General features: G+C 42.8%; 1 protein-coding gene across 2 annotated transcripts; it reads right to left on the reverse strand.

Moving 5' to 3' along the window:
- Positions 1-2,991: 2,991 nt before the first annotated feature.
- KIN (Kin17 DNA and RNA binding protein) lies at positions 2,992-20,638 on the reverse strand. 2 transcript variants are annotated; one of them, XM_080363874.1, is made up of 13 exons: positions 20,457-20,638; positions 17,996-18,090; positions 17,061-17,104; positions 16,822-16,944; positions 15,705-15,886; positions 14,244-14,292; positions 13,865-13,922; positions 9,763-9,883; positions 9,232-9,282; positions 8,553-8,621; positions 7,371-7,470; positions 5,781-5,881; positions 2,992-3,964 (listed from the first exon to the last, which is right to left on the reverse strand). In XM_080363874.1, the coding sequence occupies exons 1-13, from the start codon at positions 20,568-20,570 to the stop codon at positions 3,902-3,904; spliced, it is 1,170 nt and encodes a 389-aa protein (XP_080220000.1). In that variant the 5' UTR covers positions 20,571-20,638; the 3' UTR covers positions 2,992-3,901. The 2 variants fall into 2 exon arrangements, with proteins under 2 accessions (XP_080220000.1, XP_080219999.1); XM_080363873.1 differs by having other exon boundaries at positions 9,763-9,886.
- Between the last annotated feature and the right edge of the window lie 45 nt (positions 20,639-20,683).

Raw genomic sequence — 20,683 nt, forward strand, 5'->3', positions numbered from 1 at the left:
TAAAAAATGAAATCTGTAATAAAGTGACATGCTGGGTTGTAGTATATGTACCTTGATCTTGCCGTGTCTGATTTGTTGGAGAGTAAACGCCGTTAAAATTTTCAGCTATTTTGTAATGCACACTTCATAGCAGACTTGCAACTGTATTTGGGCTCCTGCAGTGTGGGTAAAACACACAAACAGGTTTAATACACCTTCGCTTTTTCAGACTGCTGGGAAAATATAAGTTCATATACTGCTGGACAGGGCAAAAAGGACAATGTGCATTAGATGTAAAGGAAATTTAACAGGAAAGGAATATGGGCTCTGCAGTGGGTATCATGAAGAGTCTCTAGTCGTAAGGATGGGTTAACCAACAGAATGTCCTCGAAATAACCGATGCTGCCATATCACAGGGAAATTAAGTACATAAGCCCAAGACAACCTCCACCATATTTTTTTGTGAAAATGTCAACATCACAGTGGAGTTCACACAAAGATGCATATCTGGGAAAGCAGGAAACTTTCAGGCTATCTAGAAATCACCACCAGTACGGAAAGCTTCAATCCCAGTGATGTAAGCTCCCAAAAGATGCCTTAACTATTCAAGAATATTAAACAATGAATGAGAGCAGTAGCAAAACAAATATGTGTGTGTATGTACCTAGAGACAGGCTTAAAGCTCCACTTTCTGGCAACCTTAGAAAAATGATGTTGGCCAGATCCTTCTCAGCAGCCCTGATCTAGGAAGGGGTCTCAGGTAACCCACTTGCCATTCAGAACTTTGGTTTCCTTATAAACTAAAGGCTGGTATGTGACCTTTCTCGCAGCCCTGGTGTCCACAGTGAGAGGACCAATGTGTTTTAAGCGCCTTTCCAAAGTAACTCTCAGAAACATGAACAATTTCCCCACAAACCATTCATCGTTCCTTTGAACTCATTTATTATCTTTGGCCTCCACAACATCCTGCAGCAGTGAGTTCCCTGGTTTAACCAGGCTCTGTGTGCTGAGGGTGTTTTTAAGTCCTCAAATCAGTGATTTCCTTGTTTCCCAGCTTCTGTGTGAATACAAGCAAGGAATAATCATTCTCTGGTCTTCTCCTCCACACAATTTATAACTTTACATGTCTATTATATTCACTTTAGTTCTTCAGGGTGCAGAATGTTAAGTGCAATCATTTTCAGTGTTTCAGAAGCTCCTCTGTTTTTTCACTTACCTTCATTACTCTCCTGCACAGCTCTTCTCAGTCATACCTATTATTTAAGAAACAGCAGACCTGTTTACACAATCCAGGCTGCAAAAAGAGCCTGAACTTACAGACAAGTGTGTCTTCTGTCTCTAGTTCCCTTCCACATAATTCTCCATTCTTAGAACCATAGAATCATGCTGGTTGGAAAAGATCTTTAAGGTCATTGAGTCCAACCATTAACTCAACACTGCCAAGTTTGCCTCTAAACCGTGTCCTTGAGAACTTCATATATACATCTTTTAAACCACTCCAGGGATAGTGACTCCACCACTGTCCTGGGCAGCCTGTTCTAATGCCCGACAGCCCTTTCCGAGAAGAAATTTTTCCCAATATTCCAAGCTAAACCTCCCCTGAAGCAACTTGAGGCCATTTCCTCTCATCCTGGTGCTTGTTCCTTGGGAGAAGAAACCAACACCCTCCATGCTCCAAGCTCCTTTCAGGCAGTTCAGAGATCAGAAGGTCTCCCCTCAGCTCCTGTTCTCCAGCTGAACCCCCCAGGTCCCTCAGCCGCTCCCATCACACTTGTGCTGCAGCCCCTCACCAGCTCCGTTCCCTTCTCTCAACTCGCTCCATTCTTCAGATACTGTGTTACCGCTTGGCTCTGTCTTGCATTTGTGTCCAGGACCCCAGCAAAGCCATCTGATGTCCTGTGCGAGTTTCTCTCGAACTACTCCAGACAGCAGCTGTTTCACCAAACCTGTGCAACCTCTCAGCGTTTCCTGCAGTGGTCCCCTGGAAACCAAAAAAAAAAAAAAAAAAAAAAAAAATCAACAAGACACAGAACCTTGAGGCAAGGGACAAGGAACAGTGATTTTTGCCTCTAGTGACCTTGAAATTTTAAAGTGCAAGATAACCCATGTGCACATCATGGGCCCTGGGGGTCCTGGGGACAGCAGGATGACCATGAGCCAGCACTGGGCCCTTGTGGCCAAGAAGGCCGATGGTACCTGGGGTGGGTTAGAAGGGGGTGGTCAGTAGGTCAGAGAGGTTCTCCTGCCCCTCTGCTCTGCCCTGGGGAGACCACACCTGGAATATTGTGCCCAGTTGTGGCCCCTCAGTTCCAGTAGGACAGGGAACTGCTGGAGAGAGTCCAGCGCAGGGCAACAAAGATGCTGAAGGGAGTGGAGCATCTCCTGTGTGAGGAAAGGCTGAGGGAGCTGGGGCTCTGGAGCTTGGAGGAGACTGAGGGGTGACTTCGTTAATGTTTATAAATACATAAATGCTGAGTGTCAGGAGGATGGAGCCAGGCTCTTCTTGATGACAGCCAGTGATAGGACAAGGGACAACGGCTGTAAACTGGAACACGGGAGTTTCTACTTAAATATAAGAAGAAACTTCTTCCCAGTGAAGGTGACAGACACTGGATCAGGCTGCCCAGGGAGGCTGTGGAGTCTCCTTCTCTGCAGACATTCAAACCCACCTGGACGCCTTCCTGTGTAACCTCATCTGGGTGTTCCTGCTCCAGCAGGGGGATTGCACTGGATCATCTTCCGAGGTCCCTTCCAATCCCTGACATTCTGTGATCAGCTGAGATCTCCTCTCAAGGGGATGGGGCTGTTTGTTTTGTCTCCATCAGGTTCCAGAGACACACACCAAGCCAGGGGCAGACCAGAGCATCAGGTGATGGTTTGCACTTTGCCTGGGACAATTTGCACCTCTCTTGTACAGCAGCACATCAGATGGGCGCTCTGCTGTGCTCTGTGGTAGATGCAAATCAACAGACACCTCACCCACTTAAAAGGCTGATAAGAAATACAGCAACCTGAGAAGGGTTTATGTTTATTCCTGAACTGCCTTAGAAATTAAACATTGTACAAAATGTGACTTGTTTTTAAAAAAATAAAACGGTAATGTTACATCATTTAGCATGACTCATGTTACTCATGTAGCAGAGTGACAATGGAAGCATGAACAAAAGAAAATACTCTGGAAAATCAGAAGAGAAATCACCAATTTGTATCTGCACACACTTCTGCTGGCATCCGAGAAACCCCTCAAGTAACATCCATCTTGAGCTCCCACTGAAGATAAACTGCATATTCCTATTATTAGGAACCCTGACAAACAAGATAACGGAGGAGCGATGCCTTGCGTTCTACTATCACTGATGTGCTAAGCAAAAATAGATGACAGCAAATAACAAACCAGATCATTCTGACACGACCGAGGGGAACAATCCCTTGCAGCACTGTTACCTTCCTGCTACTCTCCTGATCCCTTCCCTTGTTCCTGCAGCCAGAATTCACTTTCGGCTGCAAACTTGAGAAATGTGGTGTATAAACTCCCCTGGCTTTGACACACACCACCTCCCTCAAGCAGCTACTTGTAGGTAATTCTCTTATGGAACTGCTAATATATTTCAGTAAATAAAATCTTGCAGCTTGCAGCTGGCCACTATGTTTTACAAAAGGAAAATGAAACAAATATAACACAACTTCGATATAGAATCAGGTGAAATATTTCCCCTGATAAGATCTCCACAAACATTTTATGTAATAAATCCATAGTGATCTTTAAATAAATCCAGTTTGCTTGTGGCTAATTGCTATATACATTATAAATACATATGCACACACAATTAAAACCCTGACACAGTAGAGTCTTGTGTCTGCCTGCAAGATGGCAGAAAGATTTTTTGGGAATCAAAATCTTTTCTGATCCACAATTAGCGCCTCAGGCGAGTTTGGAAATGTCTTCATACTGGATATCTTCAACTCGGCGTCCTTTTAAAGGTCCCTGGAGAATGACATAGTAGAAGAATTAACATCAAAATATAAACTTGTTTGGTTATTGAATTCCCAATAGGGAGTTTAAAATAAGATGGCTAAGGGCACTGTATGAAACCTCATCATGTTTAGACATTTTTCAGGAAGCACAATCAAAATGAACAGCACTGGGAATCACAGGCATTCGCGTTTTTACTCAGTGCTGCACCCAGTAAAAACACAATGACCACTTTTTTGTTTAAGTGTTCTGCCCAAAAACTACGTATAACTGCACACCGGACGCTGGACAGGGGGTGCATAGCAGAATGCATCCAAAAAACTGCAGGTCTGGGATTCACTCATAACACAATGTTTGCTGTTTCTTTGTTTTCAGCCTGACCAGACAATGTGACAAGGTCTCAACACTGTGCCAGAAATCTTTTTCACTTTTATTTATGATAGTTAAAGTCCTTGTGATTTTGGGGCAAACAGCAGCTGTTTTGAATCAATTCACCATGAACTTTTAAGTAGTAAAAGATTTAATTTTGAACACAAACTTCTTATCTATAAAAATCCTCGTCACCCTACAAACAATAAGAAAATTCTCACAGACTTCAGTGGTTTCCAGTAGTAGTTTCACTCTTTTTTAATGTATAGACTCAGAGGTCATGCAGGAAAGGGAAATCTTAACACCTACAAGCAGGAGAACTAGAAAAAAACAGAAGGAAGAAATTTTTGACACTGAGGGTGGTAAAACACTGTCCCAGGTTGGCCAGAGAGGTGGTGGATGAACATCCACCTGGAGACATCCCAGGCCAGACATCCCTGGAGACATTCCAGGCCAGACTGGACGTGGCTCTGAGCAACCTGAGCTGGTGAAGATGTCCCTGCTCATGGCAGGGGTGGCACTGGATGAGCTTTGAAGGTTCCTTCCAACACAAATCATTCTATGATTCTATGAAACACTACCCTGGCTTTCCAAGGCCAATGTTATCGTAATCCTCAGCTCCAACTAAAGCTCCTTCTGTGATCAGGACAACCGCACAGTCTATTCTCAAGCAAATTCTCCAAAATCTAATATGGGCTGCGTTTCTGCAGCCCTTCCTCAAATGGGATCCTAACAGGGTCTCTCTCCTGAAAGCCATGTTTAAGAAATTTGACTTTGAGCCAATATCCTTACTCCTGCATCAATGAGTTTAAAGATTGGTTTTGCAGAGGAGAACGAAGAAGTAGCCACACAGACGTGATAACATGGTCTAATTTTAGCTCAGAAAAAGGTGATACGTAAAACAAATGAAAAACAGCAAAACACCCCATGAAAAAACAAAACATCAAAACCAAACAAACCCCCCCCAAAACAATAAAAACAAACCAACCAACCAAAAACTCAACACAAAACCAAAAAAACAACCATAATTGTTAACCATGAACAAGACAACAAGTAAGCACATAAAGCCCCACGTTCAGCCTGGAAAAGGCAGGAGAAAATTCACCTTCTTGCATATTTCACATTTTTCACCTTCCCACAAAATAGTACAACAACAGTCACATACAAAATAAACATACAAAATGTTTTGCAAGTCTCTTTCAAGTTCAAAAATTGACAAAACCAACATCCTGGCATCTTTTTAAAAGCAAATAGCAGAACATCAGTCTGTAGTGGGGAATATGTGGCTGTTTTCCTACTGGTTGGGAATAGGCGGGAGGTGACCACAGCGTTTTGCACGCTGTAAATAAAGCCATCCTGTAAGACAGGATTAATGACAGCATCTGTCTTGTGCAAGCTCTCCAATGTACACACGAAAAGTGCTCTACGCAAACAAAATTTTGCAGTGTTCCATACTTACAGAGTCGATGATTATTGTCACTGAAAACTTCTTTTCATTGATAGATTCCAAGATGCCTTCATTTCCCCGGTAACCACCATTTAATACCATCACTTTCTTGCCTGAAATGAGAAATAGGAAAAAAGTTACACAGCGGAGCTCCCAGCTTCTTTTGATGGAGTTGTGTTCAATTCCACTGACTGCTGGGAAAGAGAAGGTTTCTCCCAGCAGATCCAACAAGCAGCTCCCAGCTTTGCCTCACAGAATCACGGACTGGTTGGGGTTGGAAGGGACCTCTGGAGATCATCCAGTCCAACCCACCTGCTAAAGCAGCTTCACCAGAGCAGATCACACAGGAAGGTGTCCAGGCAGGTTTGAATGTCTCCAGAGAAGGAGACTCCACAGCCTCTCTGGGCAGCCTGGGCCAGGGCTCTGGCACCTCAAAGGAAAGAAGCTTCTCCTCATATTCAGACGGAACCTCCTGTGCTTTGGTCTGTACCCGTTGCCCCTCATCCTGTCACTGGGCTCCACTGAAAAGAGTCTGGTCCATCCTCTGACACCCACCCTGGAGATATTTATGAACATTGATGAGATGCTCTCTCAGCTTCTCTTCTCCAGCTGAACAGACCCAGCTCTCTCAGTCTCTCCTCATCAGAAAGATGCTCCAGACCCTCCATCATCTTTGCAGCCCTCAGCTGGACTCTCTCCAGTAATTCCTTGTCCTTCTTAAACTGGAGAGCCCAGAAGCAGACACATTACAATCTGCCCGTTTCCAAAGCGCAGCTGCATTTACTGCTCCCGGCTACATATACTGTGGGCTGAAACAACTGAAACTACATCAAGAAGCCAAATCCATTTCTTCCACATCCCATTCCCTACACTAATGGCTCAGTGCACCTCCTTTTTCCCGTCTCACACAGGCTGTCCCCTCAGGACATCACTCCTAGTGACAGAGCTCACATACAAGCATCCTTACACTACAGAGCACTCACCGATACCACCACCCAGCTCCTCAGCAGCTGCAGAAACACAGAATGCAGCAGGTCTGCTGAATAATGTGCAAATCCCAAAATCCTACATGCACTGTGTTCTGCTTACTGCTACCCTGACTGTTCCCTGAAATACTGGTCAGATGCTACACACAAACATCAGTGTGTGCCAGTCAAAGAAATGCCCACGAACCAAACAGGAGGTGAGGAAAGCTTTGCCAAGTGCCCACAGCTATTTGAGGCATGACTTTGGAAGGGAAAATACAGGATAAATATGACCAAAGGCTCTGCAGGGCTCCCAGAGATGCTTCCTGGCAGCTGAAGAGAGATGCTTTCATCTCGTCAAATGCGCTGATTCCTAAAGCACTTCTGTCTTCTCAGAAAATAATCTAACTCTTATGAGAAAGGACTGTGAGGATTCAAAGCAGAAGCAATGTAATAATTGCCTAGAAAGTAACCAGGGGATATTTGGTATATGATCAAACCAGCTTGCAAAACACTGTCCCAAGAACAAGACAGCTCTTGTTATGGTACTTTCAAGTACATGAATTATAGTTTAAAAGAACTGAAATAAAAGTTTTGCAGTGACAGCTATGCTGAAAAATGAACAAAATAGCTATACCTGGTGCGGGTATGACAGTTTCCAGATGTGTCTGATCCAGCTTCAGTTTGTCTCCAGAATCAATCATCTTCACAACTGCTGTGTATTTGTCAATCACTTCCTGTTGTGAAAAGCAAAGGCCAATCAGAAAAACAAAATATATTGAAAAAAAAAAATCTAATTTTACATTTAAAAATTAACAAACTCAGGACCACGAGTCTGCACTTCCACATTTTCACAAGCAGAAAGGGACCCCTGAGCTGTCCTAAAGGCATCCAGCTTTCACCAACTGCTGACCAGCCCCACGCTGAAGTTAAGGCTTGATTAAAAGGGCTCCTCTTAAACACCAGTGATGGGTTTAATTGACCATTAATTTTGTGAGCCTTCTCTGAAGGTTTTGTCAAGCTTCAGGTCAGCTACCTTGGCTATTCTCTCAAAGATGGAGAGTAAATTAGAGGTTTCTTTCCCCCATGGGAGGCAAAGATGGCTGGAAGCCACACAGTAAATACTGGGATACTACTACCTCTTGATTAAGGAAAATGTCACTGATCATCTTTGCACCTGGAATAAGCCATGTTCCACCTCTGGCATTCAGAGCTCAACACAAGACAGACATCAGGCTCATAAACCCTTCCGGATCTCTACCAAAAAAGCGGTGATTTTGAGCTTTGTATACTCTTGTCAATGATTCAAAATGCACCTGGGCGTCATTTCTGACACCTTTGCCAGTGACTGTTGAGCCCTGGTCTGCCCAGCACAACAAAACTTCACTGGCAGTGGCTAAAAGTACTTTCAAACAACAGAGCGAGGCTGAGAGCCTGCAGATTTTGTGTAGAAACGGGATCTTGTTCAAAGGCAGCCTCCAGTTTAAATATATGGGCAAAAATGACTAGTCTGAGACTAAAACTCAATTGCACTGCACTTGGTCGTATCAAAGAGAGACTATTCTCCAAGGCACACATTTTAATAGGGACAAACTATGCAGGACGAAAACAGTGGTTAAGAAAGAATCACTGAGTAAGTGACATTAAACCAATTCAGAGATTCTCTCCTTGCCCAGAATAAGTCCCAGGAAAATGAAGACGACGTTTCAGCTCCTGTCAGTGTTGACTTAAAGCTGAACAACTTGCACAGTGAAAACAAAACTTGAGAAGTTATCTGATCTCAGAAGAGCCTAACCAATGCCACATTTGCATACTTTACCTTAACAACTGCCTTCTTCTTGTGATACTTCTCTCCAAGCTTCTTCGTTATAATTTTTACAATGATATCCTGGAATATTTGAATGGAGACAAATAATAAGATGCAAAAATATACAACTACACAATCTAAACTAATTGCACATTCAGGTTGCTCTGACTCCTGGCACAGACAATAGTAAAGACTAAGCATTCAGGAACTTGTCTTTATCCTTAAATTACTGTCTCAAAGTAATACTTTTGTTTGTTTGTTTTACAACTACTGTTACAGCTGAATTGAGGATATAATGTGAAAATCCTCAATGGGTCAAGGGCCAGACTTCTTGATCTAGAAGTCCAGTCAAAAAACAGAAGCTGAGATGACGTCTCTCAGATCAAAGGCTGATGTTGACTTCTACGTGCCAGTAAAATCATGATTTAAACATGATTTGTAAAGACTCACAGTAACAGCTCTTTAATTAGAGAATTCCACCCCATCTGAGGTCAGGCATATGACACTTCAGACTGCAGATCCTGCAGTAATTCCTCCCAGATACTGTAATATTTCACATTTGGCAGCTCGCAAAATAAGAGCGAATTCAGTTTGGAACCTGCTCTTGGATCATCACACAAATCAACAGTGGCTTTAGAGATGAAGAATCGCTTGTATTTGGTATAATAATAATAATTCCTAAGACACTTACAGGCTGCAACCAGTAGTCTCTTCGAGATGTTCTTTTCTTCTCCTCTTCAAGCTACAGAAGAACAAAAAACAATCACCATTTACTTCCTCCATTCACCACAACTTTCCCATGCCTTTGAAAAGCTGAACCAATTCTCTAGGCTCACATCAAAATGGGAATAAAAATACAACCAAAAACCTAAATATGGGTAAGTCAGTATGTGCTTGCTGCATAAAAATCAATCTGATGAGATCCAGGCATCCATAATAAAATGATGGAGATTTATATTTGTTTTGTGTCAAGATTTGTTTTGTTTCTAGATATTTTCTTCTCTTCCAAAATCTGTATTCCTTTACTTCCAATATCTGAGTTGTCTGTGGAATAGGGACAGATGAGCAGTAGAAACCAGTTTTAATGGGGATGTGAGAAAATTTTGCTTGCTAAGATACGAAAGTCTGAATTCCACATGAACTGAAGGTCTGAGATCACTTCAAAGGATGCCCTGGTAAAGTGCACAGGGTTACAAAGACACAGATCCTACATGATTTTTACCTCCATAATCTCATCCAGTGCAGACTTCTTCTTTTTCTCTTTGGACTGACCAGAGCTATGAGCTGATTCTTTTCTTTTAACTGCCCCTTCCACCATCTTCAGTGCATTTGCTCCAAGGACACTGCTGGAAGAGTAAGACGGTGTTTTCACAGCAGACCTTACATTGTTTCCTCTACCAAGATGCATTTGAAGAACTGGCTGTGCAAAAAGGCCTGCTGATCTATTACATCTGAATTGTGCAAGTCACCTTCCAGACCCTGCATGCCTTCTTCTCTAGGACTGCATTTGGCAGCTAGAACTGATCTCCTTGAGGCGTAAACTCCATCCATGCTCACTGATGTCTGCTGCCAGCGGTCCAGCAGAAGGAAAGCAACTTAATGATCATTTCACCAGTACAAAAAGCAAAGAGTTGATTGGGGACTTGAGGTCAGTGGAGAAGACAAAAGCAGGTCTGCAAACAGGGTTTTCAAATTTCATAGGACAAATCTGTGGCTTTAGAGAAGCCATCTGGATAGACCTGGCAGACATCTAGAACTCCTTCCAGAAAGAGATACTTAACCTATCCAGCAATGGGAGAAAACACATGGGAATCATAGAATCATTTTGGTTGGAAGAGACCCTCAGGATCATCGAGTCCAACCATAACCTAACTCTAGCACTAAACCATGTCCCCAAGAACCTTGTCTATGCACCTTTTAAACACCTCCAGGGGTGGTGACTCCACCACTGTCTGGGCAGCCTGTTCAATGCCTGACAATGCTTTCCATGAATAATCTTTTCCTAATTTGTAGAAAAGAGCTGCACACTCAGCAAATAAACACCGTCTTCACAATCATATTTAAAATAGGGAAACAGTCTACGAGTTTTGAAAGAAAAGAGCAATCAGCACAAAAAGTTACATATCAGGAAACATGTAGGTAAAGTGAGAACTGCCAAAACCCAGCTTGAGTTAAGCAATTTTTATAAATAACTTTTGAGTGCAGTAAAATAAAAACTCAATTACATATTGTCTCATCCAGAAAGATGAAGACAGCTGCTGTGAGGTGGACAGTAAGGCAATATTAACACAGCCTTATAACAAATCGCATGTTCTGCCTGTGGTGGCAATGTTGGATAGACTGGCAAAGGGAAGATACATATCGGAATGAAGATGCTGAAATGGTAGTAGAAGCAAAACTGAGAGAAAAATTGTATTTCAGAGGAAGCCTGGATAATCTCCATGGCAGAGTTCTAGAAGAAATAGCACATTAAATCACAAATCAAATAGCAAGTACTTAACACCTTGTAAAGGTTAACATACAATTAAACCAAGTGCAGTACCTATATTTAAGAAGGAAAACTCTAGCTGTGAGGTTACTAAGGGATTCCTGGGTGTCAGCACTAAAACAAATCTTATTTAACATATACATTAAGGACCCTGGGATAAGGAAAGAGAGGCCACCAACACTGTTAGTGTGTGTCATCACTGCAGAAGACACAAGAAAGAACTGGACACCAGAAGGGACTTGTTCATCTTAAAAAACCACAAAATTCAACAGCACATTATGCAAGCTCACATACTTTAGAAAAGTTTATTCTGATTACCTTCTATCTACAGTGAGCTGCTTAAGAACAATAAAAGCAGAAAGGGGTCTGGCTATGATCACAGATGACAGCTACCAGTGTGGACCAGTCATGACAGAGTCAAATACAATCCTAAGAAGCATCAAGACAGACAAGTATTAGTGTCTTGTATAAGCCACAATGACATTGCATTTGCAGTATGCACAGATTTGATCAGTTCCAGGTTAGCTGAAACTGAAGCAAGGACAAGAAAGGGACATTCAGTGGATCAGGGGAATGGAGACAAAAAGAACTATTTATATTGGATGTCGATACCAACGTGACAGCAACTGGTATAAACCAGCCATGACTATGTTTACCTGAGAAATTATAGACAGGGTCCTAATGATCAGAGCAAACACGTTTTGAAGGGTCTTCTCATGGGATTATAGGGCTGGGGAGACCCACCCTGTGCACAACTGAGGCTGATCACTGTGTGGACAGGACTGGTGCACTTGCAAGACTGCACACAGGAGTCAGTGCCCTTGAGAATCATATAGAATAGTTTGGGTTGACAGGGACCTTCAAAACCCATCCAGTCCACTCCCTGCCATGAGCAGGGACATCTTCACCCAGATCAGGTTGCTCAGAGCCCCATCCAGCCTGGCCTGGGATGTCTCCAGGGATGAGGCATCTACCACCTCTCCGGGCAATCTGGACCAGTGTTCTATCACCCTCAGGGGCAAAAATTTCCTCCTCATGTCCAGCCTGAATCTCCCCTCCTTTTGTTTAAAAACATCACCCCTTTTCCTAGGTCCTGCTGAAAAGTCTGTTCCCATTTTTTGTTAGGCCTCTTTTATGTACCAAAAAGCCACAAAACGGTCTCTCAGGAAAGCAGCTTGAAAGGAGCTTCTGCTCATTCCTTCATTATATGTAATTATAATCTTAGTTGTCTACTGAGTGAGTTAAGCAGGGATTTGAGGATGTAAGTGCTTGAAGGAAAAAAGTAAGCCCAGGGCTCCCAGTTTGCTCAAGGAATCCCTTAGGGGATTCCTGGGGGTCAGCACTAAAACAAATCTTATTTAACATAACATATACATTAAGGACCCTGGGACAAGGAAAGAGCAAAGCACCAGCAGCTGTGCCCGCAGCGATGAGTCCTCACTCCATGTCAGCCACATAGATGTTCAAGGGAAGGCACAGCTCCCCTCCCACTCCATCTCTGTACCCAACTACCAATATCCCCACACCCTCTAAACTCTTCCATCCACTATCTAGGATCTCCTGGTCCTATTTCTGAAGCCTCACTCATGAAATACAAGTGCCAGGTTTCTTGTGCTGTGAGCATGGAAGGTGGGAAGCCAGAAGTTCTGCTGCACACTGCCCTGGGCACCAGGTTGAACTCAACTGATCCTCAGTAACAGCCAGAAGCTGCAGAACACACCTTGACGCTATCACAGGGAAGCAGTGTCTATATACAACTCAGAAGTGATTCCTGTATCTATGACACCTACACCAGTGACATATAAACCATCATCCAGTCACTTCACCATGAAGTGGGTATCCTAATTTTGCTTCTGCACTAGCTTTATAAAGTTTGCAGACAAGTATTTCTCATATGCTAGAAAAAAATCAGACTACTTGATATATGATTTCACATTCAGCCAAATTTTAGCAAGCACCTTAAGTATTCCTCACTGACACTATTCAAGTGAGTGTCTGAATTAAAGTTTCGGACTCATCCTAAGCACAACTCAATGCTTAGGGATAATTTACAAGTTTTCCTCAAAGTCTGAAACCCGTACCTATTATTGCAAAGAACTACTTAATTGTCTCATTTTCTGACTGGCATATCTCCCATCAGATACCTTATCTAAGAGCTGAGCTTGTGATGAGAGGAAAGCTTTCGTTTTACCCAAAATATATTTAATTACAATACTGCCTCACATGAAAAGATGTACTGCTCAAACAGTTTCACAGACTGCTGTAAGTCAGAATTGTTTGCATTGTTGATCGCTTTTGTCCTGCGTCGCTCACGGTTATATGACGACAATTACATTCATGAGCTTCAGAAAGATTTACATCAGGTAGATTCAAGCTTCTTAAATCATGATCAGAGAAAATATTACCTCCAATTAGAGAAGGCAATCAAACCTTTTAGGAACCAAAATTAACAAGTCATGAATACCCATTTGTAGGAGGCATCTGGGACAAGATGGAATTCACTTCAAATGCTCTGACTGGATCCCTTTTCCACTCTCTCACATCAGTATCTCCTTAGAGGAACCTGTAAATGCCTAGAACTTCATGGGCTTCTGCCATGAACCATTGTGAATTCAAGAAGGCTCCTCATCACACACATTTAAGATAAACCCATTTACCCATTTCAAATATAAATGGAACCATGAAGTCACCATGTATCCCCTCCTGAACAACATGACAGGATGAGATATTACACTCCAAATATTTTAGGACAAGATACATCTCCCTGCCCATATAAATATCATTCTCCTATAAGTGCTTTGCAACAGTAAAGGTTGCCCTTCAATTCTTTTCTCACCTTGTTTTAGAAGATGCTGCTATTGAAGTACTTGCTCCTTTGTTTAAATTAAATGTAACTAAAAAATAAAAAGACATTACTCTATTTCTATCTTTAAACATAACTGCATTGAAGGATGTTACATTTTTTAAAATCTGCAAATGGAAAAGATAATAAATTTGAAAATATTTACTAATGTATGTTTTGGTTCATCTTTTAAAATAAATTACTTTAAACGTTATAAGAAAGAACACTCTGTATTTCCATATTCCAGTGCTCTTTATAACGGCTCTCAAAGCACTGTACGAAGCACTGAGCAGGCCTCAGCGCTCATCTCATTTTAATCACAAAATCAGCTTATGTATGTTCTAGAAAATTACATATATCAAAATCTGGTTACCTTTCTCTTCTTCATTTTCTCTGCTCAGTTCGGTATAGACTGGCTTTTCCTGCCAAAAAAGACACAAAACACATTGCAAGAGTCAAACAGACACCTGAGCCAAGATATTTTTTGGTGATCATTGATTAGCTCAGTTTTACAGACTACTGTGAGATTATTACAAGTGACTGTAATATTCAACCTGGCTTGATTCATAGAAGATTATATATTGAATAAACATGATCTCATTACAGGCTTCTGTGCAAAATTCTCTAATTAACACTCTCTACAGAGATGCTGTCTAAACTTGCTTGATTCCAGCATGAAAGTAGCCTTACCGTAGCAGTTTTCTCTACTTGAACCAGCACGATTAGACAGATTTCTGGACAGACTGAAGACTCAAAGCAGGAAATTCTGGAATCCTTACAAATTTTTAGCACCAAAGGCTCACACCATTTAAACTTCAATTAGTTTTAAATTAAGAAAAAGATAACTGTTAACAACGGCATTTAAACGTACCTATCAATAGTCAGGATCAAAAGGGAGGTTCCAGTTCCAGGCAACAACGTGTGTGGAAGTTGTGGAATTATGCCAAATAAACAGACCCCAAATACCACACCAGCACTACCAAAATAAAACTTTCACTATGTCGATTTTACTATGTCAGCCCTGCCCCACCTCCAGGTTATTTATCAGCCTCCCCACTGTACTTGTTATTTGCAGCCCTAAAAATTGTGAAATACCACAAAAGACAACATGTCATGCTGGTTATTGTATTGTTTACTCTCCCTTCCTAAATTCAAGGGTGATTTTTAAATCACTAATCACTTGAAGAGCAGTAATTATTACTCCTTTAGTACTAAAGTGAGCCAGATACCAAGTAAACCTAAGTTTTCCTCTGGAACAGGTTGTAATCTAAGATAGCTGTACAGCAGAAAATTCAGAACATAAGTGAAGGTGATCCAAGCATGGAAGAAGACAGACTAAATCAAAGTCTGAAATGGCGAGGATTGGACACTACAGCCACAAGATGCAATTTTAGCAGATTTCAAAAATCACATCAAATCTAAAAGGAGCTGAAACCTCTGTTTTCCTTTATTTATTTATTTTTTTAAAACCTGTGAATCCATAGAGGACCTGAATGTTTATCAGCTGTAGAAACCACCAGCTGGTTACTCAAAGAAGTGTAACAAATTGCAATTTCGACAGAAACAAGTTAGTCGAGGCTGCTATCAGAAGTATCTGGGAGAAGACTGCTCCTTGTGGCTTAGAAGGGAACAGCAATGCAGCCAAATATGCCCACTGTTCCCCAGTTTGAACTGGTGATGAGCCTGTAACCTAAAGCATGAAGCTTACCCATCACCTTTTAACTGCCTGCAAAGAAAATACCAGTGCAAAGATCTCACCAGCGTCAAATTCACCATTAACTTAACTAACAGGAATTTTGAGGTGAGGGCTGTCATACAGTGTAATTTTCCTCACCAGTTCTTTCCCCTCCAAGCCTCTTCTAACTTGTTGTTCAATGAATTTAGCAGTTTTTTCTTCATCATCAAGGTCCTGTTTCTTCTTCCTCTCTTGTTCTTGCTGCCTGCGAATAGTCTCCGGGTCCCTATCAATATATTGAATGTACCAGCCTTTCGGAGTCTCATCAACCTTGCAAAGACCTAAAAAGTCAATGCAAGATAAAGATTAATACTCACAAAAGCAAGCAAGGGACAAAGAAAATACCAAGATCATTTGCACAGTCCACAATCACTGTAGCAATGCAGATACTTTACCAGAGACAATGTACCCCTTACTGGCCCGGTAAAATTGACTTGAAGTTATCTTTACTATCTGTTTCTGCCCTTCAGCTAGCCAGTTCTATTTGGAAATACGCCAGAGTACATAATAAAGTGGATTGTTTGATAATACTCCCCTTATTGAAGAAAATATTTCCTTCTCAATGTTTTAACAAGGAAAAAGCAGAAATCTAACATATATAAACAATACACACTAATAGCATCACGCTAAAGGAAACTTTACTATGCTATGCTGTTGTTACTAACTCATTAGAGTGACTTTTCAAGCTGTATATGACTCCTGAACATATCCTGTAGGACACAGGGAATCAGAGCCAAAGTAAACTTTCTGCCATTTAATCGCTCTTTCTCCCACGGAACACAAAACTGCAGATCTCAAGCTTTAACCCTTTCACTAGGCCAGGAATGAAAACAACCGCTCCCTTCTTGTCACCGTAAATATGGAAGGATTCTGAAGTCATAAAAAAATGTTCTATCATAATTTTTGTTTTTTTAAATGGCAACTGCTGGAAGTTGATTTGGAATTTATAGCAATACCTCCAATAAATACAGCCCAACAGACGAAACAAGGAAAGGTTCGTGACTGACACATTTATCCCAGGTTTCTGACATTTTTTATAAGCAAATTCCTAATTGCACAGAAATATGTTTGGACATCTGTTAATATATATGCAGGAAGGGAGAGAAAGAAAGCAAAAGGAAATGGGAGACCTAACATAAACATTTACTGATCACTTATCAGCAATGCAATTACCCAATAACATAAAAACTTCCCAACCCTAAGCATCTACATTTACCTTCTCTCCCCAGCCATTTCGTAAAGTCAGTCAGTGTCTCCCACTGTGTGGCATTCATGTGGATGTGTTCTCGATGACTGATATATTCATTGTACACAATATTATTGTGAACTCTCTTTGTTCCTGAAATATAGAATTATAAAATATAAATATGGGATCTAGGAGAAAGGAAGCAAAACTTCTTGCATTGAGCTAATAAAAGGCATTAAAAACTAACAAATAAGCAGTAAAATATTTACCAAATCGCCTCCTGAGGAGTTCTAGGAAATCATTTCGGAACTCCCTTAGGGGATAAAAAGAAAGTATTTTAGTAAAACTTTTAATAATCACAAAGCAATTTTCTATTGTCTTTAAGAATGAAATACCTGCAGTATAAAAATGAGTGTTCTTTTAAAGAGAGCATAATGAAATTCAGACACCCATTTCCCTTTTTCTGTACACTAGCATTAAATGCAGTAGGCACACACAAAGAAACACAATACGGTACCTGCACATACAAATTAAACCTTCAAAAGGATAATCCCCTTTCAAAGGGATAAAATGGAAAGAACAAAATGTAAACACTTCCCTCTAATTGCTGGTATTTCATTACCAGGTATCTTCCCAGGTTGGCTGACAACAAACACAGGGCAGGACAAAGGGCGGCAGCGGGTGATGGGAGGGACTGATCACTCATCTCGCTGCTAATTCAAAGGCTTGAGTATAAAGCCTCATTTCAGCCTCATGCTGGAGACAGCTCCACTCAACCCAGTTGTCACACAGGTCAGCTGGACAAAGGACTGAGAGAAACTGCAGGAGGTTAATCACACCCCTGACTTGTTATCACTCTGTAATGGCTCTATTTTTTTTCTAGCCCTTTGTAACTCTGCCTGTGTGGCATTCACTTAGCTGGGGCAGAACGGTGACGTGTTTTGTAACACAGAGCAACTTAAAACGGGACTGAGACACAGGATAAAACTGCCAAATTTCCTTAAACATCATGGCTCCCTGAAACCCCTCATGTGCATTCAGAAGTGACATCACCTAAGTTTTCAAACTGCCATTAGAAAAAGAGCTGATGCTAAAATGTGTCAGAATAAAGTGTCTTCAGTGGGACATGTTGAGCTTCAGAGGTACGGCTGCACAGATGGGATAGAGGAACAAAGACCTGGATAAGAAAATATAGCAAACTTACTGAGAAAAGTAATCCATGAATTGTTGAGGATTTTCAGAAGCCAGCAACAATTGCCTCTGGTGGGATTCAGACATGCAGTGACATTTGAAGCCATTCTACAAAATAAAAATACTTTGTCTCAATTTGCAACACTTGCACAGCTGAAGAGTACTACAAATAACATTTTATAAGTGAAATTTCTTGGTCTGCATAGGGTGATTGTCCCTACTGATCGGGCAAGACAGAAACCAAACTCTCCTGAGCCCAAGAGCCTTAAGACAAACTGTGAAAGAGGCTATGAGTCAGGACCTTCCAGCAGTTTGGGTGCTCAAGGTATGGACTGTGATGGTTTGGCCACCTCTGACACAGGGTTGAAGTCATCAGAGCTCCCAAAAAAAGCACACAGACATAGGACGTTTGACTGCACCCTTTTTTTTTTGTCTAATGTAATGTTCTTTCATCACAATATGACTAAATCAACAGCAAATTTCATTCTGTGGAAGCCCCGTCCCCCTTTACAGAAAGATCAGGTTGTAACTCTGAAGTTTTTTTGCTTGCAGTCTCTGGGAAGATAATAGGATTTGAGTTTCTTGGGTGAAAGGGAAAGGGGGGCAGAAATTGCTGAAGAATGAGTCAATTAAACAGCCACAGGACGCTTTACTTCTCTGAGGCACATTAAAGACCCTGTTCATGGGGAATGGAAAACTAAAAGCGCAGTTAACCCAAGCAGAGGTACTTTTGGAGCACAATCTGGTGGAAATTGGGAAGAAGAGGATACTGCATTCCACAGGCATCTGGGTCCAAGTAAACAGACAAGTGACGAGAGGGAAGCTTCACAGAAAAAGTACACCAGAAGGCAAGAAACTGCACCAGACACAGAAGGAAGGAGCCCTCAGTACAGGACAGACATAGACCTGCTGGAGAGGGGCCACAGGAGCCACAGAAATGATGCGAGGCTGGAACAGCTCTGCTTGGAGGACAGGCTGAGAGAGTTAGGGTGTTCAGCCTGGAGAAGACAAGGCTCTGGAGAGACCTTATTGCAGCCTTTCAGTGCTTAAAAGGGGCTGATAACAAAGATGAGGACAGACTTTTTAGCAGTCCCTGTTGTGACAGAACAAGAGGTGATGGTTTTAAAATAAAGGAGGGAGATTCAGGCTGGACATGAGGAAGAAATTGTTTTTACACTGAGGATGGTGAAACACTGGCCCAGGTTGGCCAGAGAGGTAGTGGATGCCCCATCCCTGAAGACATCCCAGGCCAGGCTGGACAGGGCTCTGAGCAACCTGAGCCGGGTGAAGATGTCCCTGCTCATGTCAGGGGTGGGACTGGATGAGCTCTGATGGTCCCTTCAAACTCAAACTATTCTGTGAAGAGAGACCTCACAGTGCTCCAGATGTACATCCCCTTGGGCATGTCACTGCACCCACCCCGTTCCCAAGAGAAAACATGGTTGGCCTCAACTCCCCTCTAAGGTGGATAGAAACCACCTAATTCCTAACCCCACTGATCCTTCAAGGTAAATATAAGGGAATCACCCCTCCAGGGGGCTTGGGGCCACCCTGTGCTCCTTCTCACCCCCAGTTAAACAGTCACTCTGCAAGAGATGAAACATCCCCGAAGATGAATCAGGGCCAGGACACTTTCTCCAAAGTGCATGAGGATTTCTCCCATGGGGGATCCCAAAGGGATCACCCCACCCCCAGCAACTGGCAACCTCCCAAGTCCCATAAATCTGCCCACAACAGGGCCGTGGTCCCTACAAGAGGGACTGTGAACCCCCAAACTAGAAAAACGGCCCTTTACAACACCTCCCTAAAGAGAGCTGGTGTTCCCCATGCTCCCAGCAACTGAGGCCATAGAATCACAGAACAGTTTGGGTTGGAAGGGACCTTCAAAGCTCATATAGTCCAACCCCTGCAATGAGCAGGAACATCTTCACCCAGATCAGGATGTTCAGAGCCCTGTCCAGCCTGGCCTGGGATGTCTCCAGGGATGGGGCATTCAACACCTCTCTGAGTAACCTGGACCAGAGTCCACGATGCTCCTTAGAAAGATCACACTCTACAGATGGGATCACAGCCCTCACAAGGAGACTGGGGATATTTGCAAGGTGAATCTGGGCCAGCCCTGAACCCCCCACCAGGGAACTTGGGAAACCTACAAAGTTATGAGGTCACATAAGACATCTGCAACCCCCCACAAGAGGGCTGGAGACCGCAACAGGGCGATCGGAGTCCCCCGTGTACCCCTCAATGGCGCTTACAAGGGGGATGGGAGCCCCTATAGGGGCACTGAAGACCCCAACCGCAGGGATCTGACCGTTCTGTGTACACCCAAGAGATCGGCCCCACTCAAGGGGACTGGGTTTCCCTACAAAAGGGTCAGAGCCCCCCGCGCCCCCTCACAGATGATCACTCTCCCTCCCCGAGACACCGAGGCCCACCCGGGCCCGCAGGCCCGGTCACCGTCGGGCCGGGTTTACCTCATCGCGGCACTGCTTCTGGCACATCTGGCAGTACCACCGCAGCTTCTGCAGCCCCTTGGACTTAATCCGGTTGGCGATGGCCTTGGGGCTGAGGAAATCCGCCTTCCCCATGGCGGCGGCGACACGAAACCTTTAACGCCTCCGAAACCTCCGCCACCGCCGTCACGGCCGCCGCTCCGCCCCCGCCGGAAGTAGCCGCAGACGTCGCAGAAGCACTTCCGGTG

The sequence above is a fragment of the Nesoenas mayeri genome, assembly GCF_963082525.1.
Source record: "Nesoenas mayeri genome assembly, chromosome: 1".
NCBI classification, from domain to species: domain Eukaryota; kingdom Metazoa; phylum Chordata; class Aves; order Columbiformes; family Columbidae; genus Nesoenas; species Nesoenas mayeri.

Coding starts and splice junctions, on each gene's coding strand:
- KIN (XM_080363873.1), bottom strand. CDS start 20,570: ATGGGGAAGGCGGATTTCCTCAGCCCCAAGGCCATCGCCAACCGGATT. Junction 14,293..15,704: donor GCTTGGAGGGGAAAGAACTG/GTGAGGAAAATT, acceptor CTTTTTTGGCAG/GAAAAGCCAGTCTATACCGA. Junction 9,283..9,762: donor CACTGGATGAGATTATGGAG/GTAAAAATCATG, acceptor GTTCTTCTGTAG/CTTGAAGAGGAGAAGAAAAG.